Source organism: Prionailurus viverrinus, chromosome B2 (assembly GCF_022837055.1).
Source record: "Prionailurus viverrinus isolate Anna chromosome B2, UM_Priviv_1.0, whole genome shotgun sequence".
In the NCBI taxonomy this organism is placed as follows: Eukaryota; Metazoa; Chordata; class Mammalia; order Carnivora; family Felidae; genus Prionailurus; species Prionailurus viverrinus.
The window spans coordinates 121,474,419-121,493,244 of NC_062565.1; the positions used below are offsets into that span (position 1 = coordinate 121,474,419).

At 38.4% G+C, this 18,826-nt stretch overlaps 2 protein-coding genes across 8 annotated transcripts in view; one reads left to right on the top strand and one right to left on the bottom strand.

Annotated features, from left to right (window-relative positions):
• TBPL1 (TATA-box binding protein like 1) overlaps window positions 1-18,826 on the top strand; it is a 35,421-nt gene that overhangs the window by 15,239 nt on the left and 1,356 nt on the right. For all 7 annotated transcript variants that reach the window (XM_047858024.1, XM_047858020.1, XM_047858019.1 and 4 more), the window contains 5 exons: window positions 12,428-12,606; window positions 14,640-14,722; window positions 14,873-14,936; window positions 17,377-17,480; window positions 17,584-17,678. In XM_047858024.1, coding sequence (XP_047713980.1) covers window positions 12,472-12,606; window positions 14,640-14,722; window positions 14,873-14,936; window positions 17,377-17,480; window positions 17,584-17,678 — 481 coding nt within the window. In that variant the 5' untranslated portion in view covers window positions 12,428-12,471. The remainder of the gene's footprint in view (window positions 1-12,427; window positions 12,607-14,639; window positions 14,723-14,872; window positions 14,937-17,376; window positions 17,481-17,583; window positions 17,679-18,826) is intronic.
• The window catches only part of SLC2A12 (solute carrier family 2 member 12), a 65,932-nt gene continuing 62,681 nt past the window's right edge, over window positions 15,576-18,826 (bottom strand). The window contains exon 6 of the transcript XR_007152057.1: window positions 15,576-15,587. The gene's annotated coding sequence lies outside the window, so the exon portion shown is untranslated. The remainder of the gene's footprint in view (window positions 15,588-18,826) is intronic.

The following is an 18,826-nucleotide window of genomic DNA, read 5'->3' on the forward strand; positions in this document are numbered from 1 at the left end:
TTCTCATCTTTTGAGTTTGAATCCGCAAATTTCAAGTTATATTCAGTAAAATATACTTATTTTCTTGTTATCCACAGTAATACATTAGTTGATGTTAGCATTGACTAATATGGCATTAATTGGGCACATTATGATTTGGGAGGTGTTCATTAATTTCTCAAAACAAATCATGTGATGAGTAAATGGTGTATGCATTTTGCAAATAGTGTAGGAACGTTCAGAGCCAGCCCACTTTCACAAAGCTTCCACTAGGATCCAAGTTCTCTTACTTTATTTCTGAGAGAGAGAAAGAGAGCCTCTGCTCAAGCACTGGGGAGGGGCAGAGGGAGAGAGAGAATCTTAAGCAAGCTTCATGCTCAGCGTGGAGCCCAACCCGGGGCTTGATGTCCAAACCTTAGATCGCGACCTGAGCTGAAATCAAGAGTCAGACACTTAACCAACTGAGCCACCCAGGCACCCCCAAGTTCTCTTATTTTATAGATAGGTTTTAGTACATGATGAAATAGTGAAATTCTTAAGTGGGCTACTATTGAAACATTATTAATATGAGGTAGATATTAGATTATTCTTAAATTACAAAAATACTTTGTTTTGTTTTAACTGGAACTTTTTCTTTGAGTGTAAACCATTGATTTGCCTTTCATTAAGCACACATTCAGAAAATCATCAAGTTAAATTTCCTCCATTATTTTTTAGGCACCATCACAAATATTTTTACTGACTGAAACATAAAAATTTTCCTTCCTATTTTTTTTAAATAGATAGTTGCTGGCAACCCACCACTTGTTGTTAATTTCCATAAAAACAGTATTTTTGTAGTTTCCTTAATACAGATTTAAAAAATCGTAACAGTTCATTTTGATGCAAGGTATTTACATGAATGCTACCAGCTTGCTGGTCTTCAGAATTGTTATTTAGACTAAGTCATAGGTGGAGGCAAAAGTAATGAAGATACTTTAACTTTCTGTTTAACTCAATGTAATCATGGTTTGTATATCAAGTACTTTTTGCTTTTTACTTAAATACTTGTTGAATGTTTTATGTAATATGGATGGCATAATATATAAGCTTTTCCTTTGGAAAGTACAAGGGTTTTTTTTTAGGCCAGGCGTCCTGTTAGTAAAATTTTCTTTCTGTGGCTAGAATGCAAAAATGCCAGCCCTAAAGATGGGTCCCGGAAGTGCACCAGGTGACAGAATGATAGAATGTCACCCTGCCACACGGGTGCAAGGTTTGCAGCTTCGTCCATGTGCCTGTGCTGTTGCCCTGTAGTGCTGCCAGTCTTCTCCCTCCGCTGCCCCTTTGAACATACACGCATGTTGAAGGCAAAGCGGGAAGTTGAGAATTGGGATGTTAATTTAACTAAACTGACACAGTAGCTCTAGAACTGAAATAAAAATTTAGTGTATAATGCCTAGTTTGTCAGTAGCCTGCCTTCATCTAAGATGTTAGAATCTGGGATTTGAGAATTAGGTGGGACCTTAGAAACCATCTAGTCTCATCTTAATCGAAGACTCATTCTATAACATTCTTAACTGTTGGTTAATTCTCTAGCCACACCTCCCCCCCCCCCCCCCCCCGCCTCCTTTTGTGACACTTCTCTTCTGTGGAGTCCCCTGCTTTGCAGTGGTATTTGTTTATCGGTGTGGCTTCGTGAGATGCTTCCATGTGACTTTAACTGGTTTTGTCAGTTTCCTTTTTATTCAGATATTTGAGAACAACTGCTATCTTTTCTTTCCTGCGCTAAATGTCCTGAGACTTCCCTCACACACTATTTTTATATCTCATACCATCCTACTTCCCTCTGGATATCTGGTTATCATTGCCCTCTTTAAATGACAATGTTTGGATGTTGAGACATTTTGGTAGCAAAAAAGGCTATAGGCACTCCTTTGCTGTAGGTGCTCCTATCTAACCTAGGTTCTGTTTGTTTTTTAAGTAATATAATCACAACTTCATGTTGTCTTAGTATGGCCTAGTGTGAAGTAAAGTCTTTTCTTAAACACTTCTTAAAATTATTGTGGAGAGGCACCTGGCTGGCTCAGTCGGTTAAGCATCCAACTTCGGCTCAGCTCATGATCTGACCTGGGTTCGAGTCCCACGTCAGGCTCCGTGCTGACAGCCTGGAGCCTCCTTCGGATTCTGTGTGTCCCTCTCTCTCTGTCCCTCCCATGCTCGTACTCTGCCTCTCTCTCTCAAAGACAAATAAACATTAAAAAAATTATTATGGAAATTTTCAGAGAGAATTAAAGGGAGAATAGTATAATGAATACCCATCCGTATGTCTATCACGTACGTTTAACAATTGTTAAGACATGCAACAGTAACGTGACATTTTTTTGGTCCTAAAATACAATTATATTTACTGTCCATATCTATTCTGTATCCCAGAATAGATTGTCCAAATTTGTTTGGTTCCTGTAGCAGGATTCCAGCATCTAGGGAGTCATCTGAAACTTTATCCAAATCTATTTGTTACTGAGTTCAGATAATGAAAAACACTTGCATTTTAACGTAAATTATAAACACGACATGCCTCCCTGAATATTTTGGTAGTGTCTCTAAAAAATAAGCATATTGGTCTATGTAACTAGTCTGTCATTGCACATAACGAAATGAACAGTAACTCCCCAATATATGTATCACTCAGATCCATACTGATGTCCCTCAAATATTTCCTACAAATGGTTTGTTCAAACCAGTGTTCAATCAAGGACCATGACAAACATATTTTATGTATTTTAATAAAAATGTAGGTGGGGGGCCTGGGTGGCTCAGTCGGTTAAGCATCTGACTTCAGCTCAGGTCATGATCTCACAGTCCATGAGTTCGAGCCCCGCGTCAGGCTCTGTGCTGACAGCTCGGAGCCTGGTGTCTGCTTCAGATTCTGTGTCTCCCTCTCTCTGACCCTCCTCCGTTCATGTTCTGTCTCTTTCTGTCTCAAAAAAAAAAAAAAAAAAAAGTAGGCTTTAAAATTTATCAGTGTTGCATTTTATTTTATTGATACAGCCTAATTGGGCCAGCCCAGGAATTAACAGACTTTTTTTTTTTTTTTCCTTAAAGACCGGATGGTAACTATTTTAGACTTGTGGGTCATCTGGTTTTTGTCATAACTGCTCAGTTGTGCCACGTGGTCATTAGGTAACACTTGAGCATGGCATGTTCCAATAAAACTTTTTTTTACAAAATGGCCACTGGCCCATTGTATAATTTGCTGACCCCTGCCTAATCTGCGGCGATCTCCATTTTTTTCTCTCTGTTAATATGGCTTCTCAAGGTTTGCATCGGTTCATGAAATAATACTATTTGGTTATAAAATTCAACTACCTGTGAATCCATCAAGCAGTAATAGCTGTCATTTAATTAATGCATGCTGTGTGCTGTATGGACATAGATAACCGTACTTAATCCTTCACAGCACCTTTGGTGGGGGGGTGCAGTGGTACCACCAGTTTTCAGATGAGAAAGGGAAGAAGTAAGGTTTCTCCTGTGCCATGAAACAGATGTGAAAGAACGTTGGCTTTTTCAAAGGCACAACGTTAGCTGGGTTACAGGCGTGTGCTGAGGGACTGTCAAGTCATCTGTTGGAGTCAGGACACAACGTCTGTGTCCTGATGTGCTATTTTGAGAGCTTTATGACGAATATGAGGTTACTTTGGATGGCATGCCTCACCTGTAGAAAAGAGCAATCTCCAGGAGACCGTGAGGGTTCATGTTGTGTGCAAATGGGTCTAAATCCAGTCTTCCCCTACTTTTGCCATTTCTCAAATCGTGGAGGGTGATCTTGTGGTTAAAGCGTTGGAGGCCGCTCTCCCGGTGTCCTCAGATGCAACTTGAATATCCTCAGAGTAGCTAAGATGTTATTTTTCTGTGCTCTGTTTATTTCGTTTTGTTCTCCTGGCCTTTTATTAGGTTTTGGGGGTATTTTTGCCTTGTTTTTACGAAGAGTGTTTTTTGTGGCCTTTCAGTTTCAATATCTTTCCTGATGTGGAAAGTATAAAATGTACTAGAACTATTACTGGTCTTAATGCGCTCCACAGATACCGCGTTTTTGGCAGACGGGAGGTTTGTGACAACCTTGCACCAAGCAAATCTGTTGGCACCATCTTTCCAACAGTTAGATGATTCCCTCGGTGTTTCAGACTTACTCATTATTACTGTGTTTGTTATGGTGATCAGTGATCTTTGCTGTTACTCTGTAGTTGTTTTGGGGCCCTGTGAAATGCTCCCGTTTAAGGTGGCAGACTTGAAACGTATCCGGTGTGTCTGCTCCACCAACTGGTCATCCCCCTGTCTGTCTCCTCGCCCCCCCCCCCCCCCCCCCGTGCCCTGAAACACAACGGTATTGAAATTAGGTCAGTTTGTAGCCCTCTGATGACCTCTAAGTGTTCAAGTGAAAGGAAGAATTACACTCCCTTGAAATCAAAAGCCAGATACGATTACGCTTCGTGAGTGTCAAAAGCTGCAGTAGGCCAAAAGCTAGGTCTCTTGTGCCAGTTAGTCAAGTTGTGACCGCAAAGGAAACGTTCTTGAAGGAAATTAAGACTGCTACTCCAGTAAACACATAAATGGTACGAAAGTAAAACAACTGTATTGCTGATACAGAGAAAATTGTAGTGGTCTGGATAGAAGGTCGTACCAGCCCCGACATTCCCTTAAGCCAAAGCCTGATCCAGAGCAAGGCCCTAACTCTCTTCAATTCTGTGAAGGCTGAGAAAGATGAGGAAGCCGGAGAAGAAAGTTTGAAGCTCACAGAGGTTGGTGCATTTAAGGAAAGAAGCCATTTCCATGACCTAAAAGCAGGGTGAAGCAGCAAGCGGTGATGTAGAAGCTGAAGCAAGTTATCCAGAAGATCTAGCTAAGATAAGGAAGATGGTTACATTAAACAACAGATTTTAAATATACACAAAATAGCTTTCGATTGCAATGAAATGCTGTTTAAGGATTTCATAGCTAGAGAGAAGTCAATGCTAGCTTCAAAGGATAGACTGGCTCTCCTGTTGGGGGCTGATATTGCTGGTGACTTTCAGTTGAAGCCAGTGCTCATGTACTATCCCAAAAATCCTAGGACCTTTAAGAGAATCTACTCTGCCTGTGCTCTATAAATGGAACGATAAAGTTTGGGTGAAAGCACATCTATTTGCAACATGGTTTATGAATGTTTTAAGCCCACTGTTGAGACTGCTCAGAAAAAAAGATGCTTTTCAAAATATTACTGCTCGTTGACAGTGCGCCTGGTTACCCAAGAGCTCTGGTGGAGATGTGCAATGAAATTAATGTCGTTTTATGCCTGCTACCACAACATCCGTTCTGTAGCCCATGGATCAAGGAGTCAGTTCAACTTGCAAGTCTTATTGTTTAAGAAATACATTTCCATAAGGCTATAGAACTGCCCCAGATAGTGATTCCTCTGATGGATCTGGAAAAAGTACATTGAAAACCTTCTGTAAAGGATTCACCATTCTAGATGCCATTAAGAACATTCATGATTCATGGGAAGAGGTCACAATATCAACATTAAGAGGAGTTTGGTAGAAGTTGGTTTCAATCCTCATGGATGACTTTAAGGGGCTCAGTACTAAAGTGGAGGAAGTAACTGCAGGTGTGGTGGAAACAGCAGGAGAACTAGAATTAGAAGTGGAGCCTGGGGGCGCCTGGGTGGCTCAGTCGCTTAAGTGTCCGACTTTGGCTCAGGTCATGATCTCGTTCACAAGTTCAAGCCCCGCGTCGGGCTCTGTGCTGACAGCTCAGAGCCTGGAGCCTGCTTCCGATTCTGTGTCTCCCTCTCTCTCTGACCCTCCCCCCATTCATGCTCTGTCTCTGTCTCAAAAATAAATAAACATTAAAAAAAAAAATAAAAAGAAGTGGAGCCTGAAGATGGGACTGAATTGCTGCAATCTCATGGTCAATCTTGAATGGCTGACGAGTCGCTTCTTAGGGAAGAGCCAAGAAGATGGTTTCCTGAGGTGGAGTCTACTCTTGGTGAAGATGCCGTGAAGATTGTTGAAGTGACCAACAGAGGATTTAGAATATTACATGAATTTAGCTGATAATGCAGTAGGTTTAATGGATCGAGAGGACTGACTTCAATTTTGAAAGAAGTTCGACAGTGGCTACCTACTATAGGGAATGCATCACCTACTATAGGGAAATCGTTCATGAAAGGAAGATCCGATCCATGTGGCAAACTTTATTGTCTTAAAGAAATTGCCGCAATCACCCCAATCTTCACCCCAACTGCTTCATTCTGATCAATCAGCAGCCATCAACATGGAGGCAGAACCTTCCATGTTCTCCTTTTCCTTTCCGCCAGCAAAAAGATTGACTTGCTGAAAGCTCAGATGGTTAACATTTTTTAGCAATAAAGTACTTTTAAAATAAGGTTTATACGTTGATGATTTTAGATATAATGCTGTTGTATAATTAATAGACTATAGTATGGTGTAAACATAACTTATATGCACTGAGAAACCAGAACGTTTATTTGACTTGCTTTATTGAGTTACCCGCTTCATCATGGTGGTCTAGAACCAAACCCACGCTATCACCTGTAGTCTTTGATGCAATTTGTCTTAAAAGCCAGGAGGTGGCGGTGTTTTCCAAGTAATGCTTTAAGGTTGCAGTTTGTGAGGGTTACTGAAGTAATGTTTTTGAATACCACTGAAAAGTCAGAGAACCTAAAACACACAATGTGTTCTTATCCATAAAATCATTGAGTGAGGAAGAAGCTGCTTCAGCCTCTATGAGGAATTTTTTCTAAGACTATTTAAAAATTTTTATTGAGATACAATTGACATATAATATGTTTCAGGTATACAACTTAATGATTTAAAAAATATATATATGTATATGGGTGTGTGTATATATATATATACATATACATATGTATATACATACATATGTATATACATACACATACACATATACATATACATATATATATACATATATACATATGGATGTATGTATATATATATACACACACACCCATATACACACCCATATACGTATATATATGAATTGCAAAATAACCACCACACTATGTCATTAGCATCCGTCACCACACATAGTTACACATTTATTTTCTTGTGATGAGATCTACTCTCTTAGCTTTCAAATATACCATATGGTAGTACTAACTCTAGTCGCCAAGCTGTACATTATATCTCCAGGACTTACTGGTTTTATAACTGGAAGTTTGTGCTTTTGGCCACAACTGTAATGGACTTAATAAGAAGCTAGAAATATGATAGTTCCTGAAGTTAGAGCAGGGGCAGTTTTGAATTCTGCTTTTTATTAGGAGGAAATATTTGACAACTCATAGTAGGCATACTTGGAGCACAGGACGAAACACCTGATTAAACCATGCCTTAATGTTAGGCCCTGTGCAGTGAGAAAGTCATTGATAATTCTATTTAAATCAAAATAGAGTTAACTGTGCTTTTCATATGTTGGTTTTCTCTAATATATATGTTATTTTTCTAATATATATGTTTTTCTCTAATATATTATGTTATTTTTCTATACTGTACAAAGATTCTAATATTTATGTTGTTTTTCTGTACTATACAAAAAATTGAAGAAATTAACTTTTTCATATTCCTATATGAAAAAACTATTGGAATCTTTTACATTTCAAAACTTGGAGTTGAATTTTTCTTTTATTTCTACCATGTTTGCTTTTTTAGTTATATTATTTCTACTTTCATTTACCATTTTCTTCCTTCTATTTTGTGGTTGTCATTTACTTGATTTCTTGGATCGAATGCTGAAGTCATTTATATTTGTCCTATACTTGATTTCTTGGATCGAATGCTTAAGTCGTTTATATTTGTTTTCTTTTTTATGGCCGAGAAGTATTCCATTTTGTATATATACCACATCTTTTTTTATGCATTCACCCATCAGTGGACATTTAGGTTACTTCCATAGCTTGGCTATTGTAAATAATACTGTGATGAATGTAGGGGTGCATATATCTTTTCAAATTAATGTTTCCCCTTTCTTCAGATGACTGTCCAAAAGTGGAATTGTTGGATCGTTTTTAATTTTTTGAGGGACCTCCATACTGTTTTCCACAGTAGCTGCACCAGTTTACATTCCCACCAACAGTGAACAAGCTTTCCCTTCTCTCCACATCCTCACCAGCGCCTGTTATTGTGTGTCTTTTTGTTAACAACCATTCTAACACATGTGCAGTGATCTCTCCTTGTGGTTTTGAGTTGCTTTTCCCTGATGATTAGCGATGTTGATTGAGTATCTTTTCATGTGCCTGTAGGCTATCTGTATGCCTTCTTTGGAAAAATGTCTCTTCAGTTCCTCTACCCATTTTTTAATCAGATTGTTTGTTGTTTTTGCTATTGAGTTATAAGAGTTCTTTTTATTTTCTGGATATTTACATCTTACTGAGTATATGATTTGCAGCAATTTTCTCGCATTCAGTAGGCTGCCTTTCATGTTGTTTGCTGTGCAGAAGCTTTTTAGTTTGATGTATCGCTTGCTTGCTTTTGCTTTTGTTGCCTTTGCTTTTAAAGTTAGATCCAGAAATTCAGTGCGAAGACTGGTGGTATCATGGAGCTTACCACCCGTTTTCTTCTAGTTTTATAGTTCCAGGTTTTACATTCAAGTCTTTAATCCATTTTGTGTTATTTTTACGTGTGGTGCAAGATAGGAGTGTAGTTTTATTCTTTTGAATGTGGCTGCCCGGCTTTCTCAGCACCACTTCTTGAAGAGACTGTCTGTTCACCATTGTGTGTGCTTGCCTCCTTATTCATACATCGGTTGACTGAACGTGAATGGGTTTATTTTGGGCTCTCTATTCTGTTCTGATCTCTATTACTATAGCTTTGTAATATAGTTTGAAATCGGAGTCCAGCTTTGTTCTTTCTCAAGATTGCTTGTGTGGTTCCATACAAATTTTCGGATTGTTTGTTCTATTTCTGTGAAAAATACCATTGGGATTTTGATAGCGATCGCATTGAATCTCTAGATTGCTTTGAGTGGTATGGACATTTTTAACTATTAATTCTTTCAATCGATGAGCATGTAATATACATTTACTTGTTTTCCATTTTCTTTCATCAGTGTCTTACAGTTTTCAGTGTACAGGTTTTTCATCTCCTTGTTTAAATTTATTCCTAGGTATTTTGTTCTTTTTGATGCAATTATAAATTGAGTTTTTAAAATTTCTCTTTCTGATAGTTTGTTGTTAGTATATAGAAACAGAACAGATTTTATATATTGATTTTGTACTTGGCAGCTTTTCCTGAATTCATTTATTAGGTATAAAAGTGTTTTTGGTGGAGTCTTTAGGGTTTTCTATATGTAAAATCATGCCATCCACAAAAAGTGACAATTTTACTTTTTCCCTTTCCAATTTGGATGCATTGTCTTTTTCTTGCCTAACTGCTCTGGCTAGGATTTCCAATACTGTGTTGAATGCAAGCGGTGAGAGTGGGCATCCTTGACTTGTTCCGGATCTCCGAGGAAAAGCTTTCAGCTTTTCACCATTGAGTATGATGTTAGCTGTGGGGTGAATCTTTGTTAATATCCAGCACTTCTTTCTTGTTTTACAAGATAGCTAAATTGACTGCAAGTGGGTTTTTTGTTTGTTTGTAATGCTTCAGAAATGTGGAGTCTTTCGTGTAGGATGCCTCTTTTTTTTTTTATTTTTTTTTATTTTTTAACGTTTATTTTTGAGACAGAGAGAGACAGAGCATGAACGGGGGAGGGGCAGAGAGAGGGAGACACAGAATCGGAAACAGGCTCCAGGCTCTGAGCTGTCAGCACAGAGCCCGACGCGGGGCTCGAACTCACGGACCGCGAGATCACGACCTGAGCCAAAGTGGGCCGCTTAACCGACTGAGCCACCCAGGCGCCCCGCCTGATTCTTTTTTAAGTACTGACTCCATATTCTGTCCTTGATTTAAAACGTATTAAAGCAATAGTGTTTTCTGAGGCTGCTTGCCAGGTTATATTCATCTAAAATATGAACATTGAGTAACTTAGGATGAACTACGCCTGTGATCTCATTTTTAGAGTTTAAGTTACTAAAGTACAGGCACAATTGTGTTAATTTCAAGTCTTCTTTGCAGTCACCGAGATTTGCTTTATACCTACTTTCTTGACTTATTTTTACCCTACATATTGTCCTGGTATTCTCGCCTTAGTTTGTTTTAATTTGTTTTAATGTAAAAAACAAAATCTGTGTGAAACAGTAAATTTGACAGTTTCTTCATACGAGTTTCTTTTTAAGCAGTGCTTTCTGTAGCCTGTCTCTTGGGATGTGCATCCGTTAGGATTAGGCTTGGCTGCATATGACAGAAATTCAGCAGGTGAGGGCCTTGAGATGGAAATTGATTTTTCTCCCACCTTCATCAAGTCTGGAATTAGGAAGTACAGGGGTAATAAGGAATTCCATTGGATTAGGGACTCGGGCTTGCTCTGTCTTACTGTTCCACTGCCCTTATCTCATAGTCTCATGATCAGATGGCTACTTGAGCTCCCAATTCTTACATCTAAAGTCCAGCCAATAAAAGTGAAGAAGGGTAGGAAGGCCAAAGGGGTCTTGGCTGGCTTAGTCTGGTCACTCTAAGCAATCTTTTCTTCGCAAAAGATACAAAACCATTTCATTTTGCATTTCGTTAATCGTGACAGGATCGTGTGGCCCCTTGGCTCTACCTGTTCCCAGGGAGCCTTGAAAGTATGGATAGTATTTTATTTCTCCCAAACACCTGGGTTCTGTTCATCTGGAACGGATGTTGGGGTATGCAGCTAAGAGCCTCTTTACCTCAGTTATTTCATAGTTTTTACAGGAAAATAGAAAACCTGGTGAGGTCTATATGGCTCAGCATCTGGGCTATAATATAATCATGGGAAATGGTAGTAAGAGATCTCTGCTTATTGATTATTTTATCCATATTAACTGGCATTTTTGTGTTATTATTGCCAAATATGTATACTAAGTACTTTTTATACACTCTGTATAATCCCCACAACACGTTCTAGTAGGACACTATATTCCATGCCACAAATGAGAAAACCGAGGCACAGATAGATTGCATACCTTTTTCAGGTTCTCGTACCTGGTGTGTGGGGAGTCAGGATATTGATCCTGCTGTTTAAGGTCAGTGTTGATAACTGCCTCCATCCTCTTTAGTAATCCGTCTACTTGTATATGCACTGCTACTCCTGCCCCATCCCTTGTACGTAAAAATTATTTGAGTTGACTTAGAGATACACAGAAAACAACAAGGAGATAAGCAGATTGAAGGGAACGTAAAAGTCAGAAATTGGTGAAGCGGAGATACAGGTGGTGCACAGAACTGAAGGCTCCATCGTCCTAGAGAGGTGCCACAGGTCTGGTCTGACTTGTGTTCTGTCAGATCCCAAACGGCAGGAAAACAAGCTGGAATTTTCTTTATCGGGACCCTTGGCATCTTCGTTGTTTTAGTCATGCAATAATTTGAATCCTTATAAAGAATACTAGTTTATCATATTGTAGCTGCAAGGGATCCCCAAGATGATTACAATGGTATTGTTACTGTTTTCTGGTATTCTCTTTGTGGGTTAGGTGAACTAAATTACCATTACTTGTTTTTTAAGATGTGGAAACCTGGTCAGAATTTTTTAACTGGAAATGGGTCATATGCTTACTGGTAAAAACTGGGGCTCTTTTTTGTTGGTTCATTTATAGAAATGCTCGTATCATAGTTTTAAAAGGATACAGACCTTGAAAGACTGTGATCCTGAAGAAAATGGTGTGCTATTTTGTGAGAGCTTCTTCCTACACTCATAGACTCGTGAGCTCCTTGATGACAAAAGATTTTGCCTTATTCATTTTTTTCCTGGTGTCCTCAGTGCATAGAAGGTATTCAGTAAGTGAATAATGAATGGCTGACTAGTAAATGAGAAAAATCTATTAATATTATAATTAATATTTCTGCTTCTTTAAACAGGTAAGTCAGTTACCTAAAATGAGGAAAGACAGGTCATCCTTCTTCTCGCCCTGGCAAGTTGTATGAGGCGGGTTACAGTACCACTAATGATTGGACATTGGGACCACAAAGTCCCACCCTTAAACTTGGTGTGTTTGGAGAATTGCCATAATTATGATACACCTGAAACATAGTGGTTGTAAAGGGAAGTACCAGGAGAGAAGTCTGGTAGGCTCCTGGCACGTAAATGTTACTTATTAATTGTAAGGAATAAAAGGTCCGGATTTTGAAAGATTCTGTACGACATGTTTGTTATCTTTTTAAAAATGACATTTTTAGTGAGGAAAAGAAGGGACATGATTTGGTTTGAGTCACATTTGAAAACTAAATAGTGTAATTCATTTCTTATATTTTAATTTTCAAGACTATTTATGAAAAATAAATTAACAGGATATTTAAGTGTAATTACTTTATTTTGTTTTCTTTCTCAGGATGTGATCTTCGTGGTGGGAAGCTCAGTTTTTAAACTACCCCAATGGATGCAGACAGTGATGTTGCATTGGACATTCTAATTACAAATGTAGTCTGTGTTTTTAGAACAAGATGCCATTTGAACTTAAGGAAGATTGCTTTGGAGGGAGCAAATGTAATTTATAAGCGTGATGTTGGAGTAAGTATCTAAATTTTGGCGTGTGGGCTACATAGACTGGTTTTGTAGTGCTATAAATGATTTACTAAAATATATTCACTTACCGATAGTTTAAGAGCACCTTACCAAGTGCCGGCTGTACTCAGTACAATATGGAGCCCTGTAGAAGCCCCCCCCCCCCCCCCCCGCTCCCATGAAGTGCCAACTTTTGCATATACACATCTCTAAGTCTTAGCAAAGAATTCACAGGCTACTAGACATTTTTTTCTCTTAATTTCTTTTAACTGAAGAAGGAGACATCTGTACAGTGGTGTATACTTAATTCAAATATAATTTTTTAGTTGCATGAATGATGCATGATACGAATGAGGTCCTAATACATATGTTGTGATTTTTGTAGTATGTTGTCATACCCCTCTTTATTTAGCTAAAATAAAATAGTTGGTATTCTTAGTAACACATTGCTGAAAATAATATGATTCATATCCTAACCTGGATACTTTCAATTTTAGTTTTTGTTAGACCTCTACTCTTTAAAATAAAAGCATTGATAACTTGCCTTTAACCTTATTGAAGATTAACGTTAGAAGTGACAATACGTGTTCATTGGATTTTGTAAACCACATGATGTTGAGATGTGTATCTTATACATTTATTATGAAAATTATGAATGTATATGAAGGCTCCAAGCTCTAAAAATTAGGTGCCAGTATACCTCAGTAAATTATTAGTTCTTAGTACTACAAACTAAGTTAAGGGGAATTGAATTCAATTAAAACTTAATAGTGACACAATTAAAGATTTTCAAGTTCATCAGCAATGCCATCGTCACCTAAATAAAGGAAGGAATATGTCCGCTGAAGAAGGTTAGCGAGTAAAAGGCCTCGTGCTGCTTTGGATCTTGTGTGTGCCATGGGACAGGGAGGTCATTTTTCCTAGGAAGATGAACTGAAAAGGCTGAGTTGATGGTAAGCAGGTGGTGAAAGGCACTTAAGTGCAGAATAAACTCAGTTTAGTGTTTCCCAGCCACTTGTGTGTGAAATTTTATACTATCTTTTAGTTCAGATTTTATTTTGACTCTTTGGGAAATTTTATCCTTCCAGATTTAATAGCTTTGATAATAGGTGGGTAATACGGCATATGACAGAGAAGGGGCAAAACTCAAAATGCCAACGGAAGTTTGAAGGAGAAACGTCTGATTCATATGCTATCGTAATCAGTATACATTTACTTCTCTTATGCACAATGGGCATATAATTAATATTTCCATAAATGAAAAACTACAATGAAAACTTAAATTTGTTGTTCTCTTGGACCTTCGTCCTTGACCGACTTATGCTCATTCTGTAGATAATTTCATTCAAACCCACAGCTTTAAATGGCTCTCATATCTAAGGAATCTAAAATTACATCTCCAGCTCCACCGTTTCCCCTGCATTCAAGATTTGTGTATTGAACTTGAACATGTAGTAGGCATCTCAACTGTAAGGTACAGAAAGTAGCGATGAGTACCATGAAGCAGAATAAAGCAAGGTAGGAGGTGGGGAGCGACAAAGGGACGGGTGCATTGATGGAGTGGTCAGGGAAGGCCTCTCTGACATCTGGTGAGAGACTTGAATGAAGTGAGAATATTGAGGGAAGAACATTCCGGATGACAGTGACAATTACTGCAAAAGGTTTGGCATGTTTAAGGATCCATTTATGTGGATTGCGAATTGCAAATTCCAGTTATGTAACCAGCGGGGAATGAGAGTTGGAAAGTGTACAGACTCGTGGCGTATTGATTTCAAGTATATAGTAAGAGGTTTATGCAGACCTTGTATTTTTGATTAATTGAATGTCCTTTTGGATTAATATGTTCTTTGTGTTCGGTATGGAGCTCGATTTCCGAATGGATGATTTGGAGAACAGTTATTTATTTCAGGCATGGGTAAGCATCGAGTAGTCAACTTGTATTAAAATGGCCACGTAGAGCAGCACCGTAAGTGAAAATTAATATTTAATGTGTAATCAGGTTTTGGGTTTTGTGTGTGTGTGTGTGTTGTTTTTTGCAGAAAGTATTAATGAAGCTTAGAAAACCTAGAATCACAGCTACAATTTGGTCCTCAGGAAAAATTATTTGCACTGGAGCAACAAGGTAAACTTTCCTTGGACTTTTAATGTTTCCTTTGTACAAGGGGAGGACGTTTTCCTGGACTTAAAATCACGTGTGTCGTTTGTCATGTTTGTCAGTATAAAGTTTATTTCCTGTGTGACTGATAATCTTTTCGTTTCCTTAAAACCGTAGCGAAGAAGAAGCAAAATTTGGTGCCAGACGTTTAGCCCGCAGTCTGCAGAAACTAGGTTTTCAGGTAATGTTTTCAAAAAAACATCCAAACTGCAAATATGAAAGGATTTAGTTTGTAAAGGTAAACTTTTTAATTTAATAGACGGAAGAAATCACACAAAAACTTCCTCACGATTGGCCTTTTTCTTACCGTCCTTCGGTACAAAAATTATGCAGTGAGCTTACCCACGTGAGTCCTTGCAAGGATCCTGGCTTTTTCACTGCCCCCTTTCTCAGAGACACTTGTTACCTTACACGTGACCTGCCTTCTCAGCTCTTCAGGTTGTTCACTCCTCACACACACACACACCAGGTCATGTTTTTGATGACCTCAAGAGTAGTTTGTCAGGATGATGAGCAGGGAGTAGGGCCCTACGTTCAAAAAGTTGAAGCGCATTTGTTTTTATTTGTAGATAGCTATCACATAAATTATAAAGAAGAAAAAAGATATTAGAACGGAACTTGCCTAGATCTATACATTTTATGGCTAAGAGTAAACAGTGTTCCTACATTTTATGGTTAGTGACGGCATTACCATTGTAACAGGAAATTGTGATTATTTAAAAATATGTAGAACTTACTGAATCTGTGCTTGAGAAATAACAGCATTTGCTGGTGTAAGTTGAAAAGGATTCACATGAATAACCAATACTAAGTATACACCTGTGTATAAGAACTCAGAAAAGGCTGCATTTTGTACAATCAATCAGCTGTATTAAAAATGACATGAATCCTGGGGCACCTGGGTGGCTCAGTCGGTTGAGCGTCCGGCTCTTGACTTCGGCTCAGCTCATGGTTGATGAGTTTGAGCCCCACGTCGTGCTCTCTGCTGTCAGTGTAGAGCCCGCTTCAGATCCTCTGTCTCCTGCCCCTCCCCGACTTGCGCTCTCTCAAAAATAAACATTTAAAACAAAATAGCATAAGTCCAAAACAAAATGCACAGTGTTTGAAAACGGACATTGTAAGATTGGCCTGCTGTGTTAGATCCACAGTTTAGTCCACAGATAGTGCATACTGGTTGGTGGGCTCTTACTTGTAAAGTGACCATCACTGGGAGGTTAACTTTATCAAATACCATTTTATGGAGGCATACATTTGGTAAAATTGCTATGTAGTATGGACTTGTTACGTCACTTGCAAATGATGAGTCAACGAAAGAAAAATAAAGATGTGCTGTGGTCCCTGAAGAGATGGGCCCAGGCTGTGTGGAATTCAAATGAGCAGTTGTGGGAAGTTGAGTTTCTCTGTGTCTTCCTCAGTCTTCCCCGAGGTGGAAGATACTAGAAAGGCGCCGGGGTACTGATGGTGGGAGAGGGGGAGGGTTGGTGCCTAAGAAAAGTGGCAGTATTGAGAGTCGTGACTCATGGTGGGGCCACTTTGGACAGCGTGGTGACTTTCATCAGCTGCCTTGTGCAGGTACTCCGATGGAAGATAGTTAACCCAGAATTGTGGTTTTACTGGGAACGTTTCAAAAGATAATAAACTGCTCCATTCAAGTTATTGGTAGGAGTGGCTGAAGTTACTTTTCAGCCTTGGACCTTGTCTTATTATAACATTAGACGTGTTGAGAAAAATCCCAGTTAAAAACACCATTTTCTCACTCTACCCTCCCGGAAGAAAACGTCTAACTAAACTCGCAGAAAGGTCATTTTACCTTACTCCTATAAGCAAAAGTCTGACCTTTCAGAGCTCAGTGTACACGCAGTACTCAGTATTGACTCAGCGTATACTCAGTATTTACTTATTTAAGTGGCAACTTCCATTTTGACTCTTGAGAAGGGTAACTCTGCTTTAATTTTTATAATCACTATTCTTTCTCCTGTCCCAGCAGATTAAATATCCCACTTAAAGTTTAAAAAAATACAAGATAAGATTCAAAAGACCCAGATGTTTTAATCTTGCAAATCTCTCAAGTTTTATTTAATTTTTTGATGAAGTTTTTGACCTTTTTCTTTAATTACAGTGGGCCCTTGAACAACACAGGTTTGAACTGTGCGGATCCACTTATGTACAGATGTTTTTTGATAAATCTATTACAGTGCCATATATGTATTCTCTCTTCCTTATGACTTTCTTAATAACGTTTTCTTTTCTCTAGCTTTATTGTAAGAATACAGTATATAATATGTATACAAAATATGTGTTAATCGACTGTTTATGTTATGGGTAAGGCTTCCAGTCAATCGTAGGGTATTAGTAGTTGAGTTTGAGGAGTCAGAAGTTATGCGTGGAATTTTGACTGGCAGGGGCACTAATCCCTGCATTGTTCAAGGGTCACCTGTATGGTAGTAAGAAGTCACCGAAAACTAAATCAGTTCGTCAGGTGTTGTTTTTCTTTCTAGTTTGTTCTTACTTTTAAGGATTGAAACAGTTATTTATAGTTTCCCTGATGAACAATTTCTATTTTCTGCTGAGCAATTTTTTTGTTGCAAAATAATTCATTGAGTTGTACTTCTCTCCTGAAGGTAATATTTACAGATTTTAAGGTCGTTAACGTTTTGGCGGTGTGTAATATGCCATTTGAAATCCGTTTGCCAGAATTCACAAAGAACAATAGACCTCATGCCAGGTAGGTCTTCGAAGAATCAGGACAACTTACCAAATTTGTAATTGTTTGTCAGCCTATAAATATTTATATTAATTGTGTGGTTTTTTTTTTTTTTTTTGTACAGTTATGAACCTGAACTTCATCCTGCTGTGTGCTATCGGATAAAATCTCTAAGAGCTACGTTACAGATTTTTTCAACGGGAAGTATCACAGTAACAGGTATTTTATGATACTGAAAGCAAGCGTATGGCCAATTATGGTTTGAATGAAGTGCTTATATCCAAATATAAATATTGTCTCTTTGCCCCCTTCAGTCACTTCTGCCCTTCAAAGGGAACCAGTCTCCTGACTTTTAAAACTGTAGTTTCGTTTTTCCCTGCTTTTTCTACTAGTTTTAAGTCTTATACATACTATTTTGGGTCAGTGTTCTTTCATTCATTATTACCTAGTGAGATTCATTCGTATTATTCCATGTAGTTGTAGATTCATGACCTAAGCCAAAATCAAGAGTCAGACGCTTAACCCACTGAGCCACACAGGCACCCTAAGAGAAATCCACTTCATAAACTTCATAGAGGTTTTACCTAAGCAAAATACTCATATATCACTGGTGCCTATTTATCACGTCTTATGTGTATTTTGTTATGTATCTTCTGAGTCCTAAGTATTCGGAAGGGGTAAAGTTTCAAAGACCAGGCATAGATGTCAAAGGATCACATTAGCACACAGGATGGTTTTTAAAAGTACTGTGCGTATAAATTGTACGGAGACATCACTTGAGAGTTAGGCCCAACCTTTGACTAAATTGGATTCAGGAAAATTTCTTTGGTGTCCTTGAATTTTTCTTTTTATTCCTTTAGTCCTTAAGAGAAAATACACGTTCCCAACACCTTTAGACTCTGAACAAGTAAGTTTTAGTTTTGACTCATTCTATGGGTTTTCACATCTTCCTTGGAGACTTTTAAAACCTACTGCCAGGGTCATGCCGAAATCTTAAAATGGAGTGTGGGGGAACAAATCCATGTGTTCCCTTCTTTCAACTGCCTCTTCCTACATTTTGGAGCCTAGGCCTCTGCAGAGCCCCCAAATCTGTTGAGAAGTCCCCATTAAGTGTAGAGTTTATGATGTATAGGTAAAATCTACATTTGAGTTAATAGGTAACTAAGCAACATCACAAACTGAAGACAGTTAGGTTGATTAGTATACATTATATATTTACATCCGGAACATCCTATGAAATGTTAACAATTCAGTGAACAGATACTGAGTGGTTCCCATAGGCAAAGCACTATCCTATGTGGGGGAAGGGAGAGGAATCAGGAAAGAGCAGACCCTGATAGCACGTGGTCAGTACCTTCAGAGAGTTC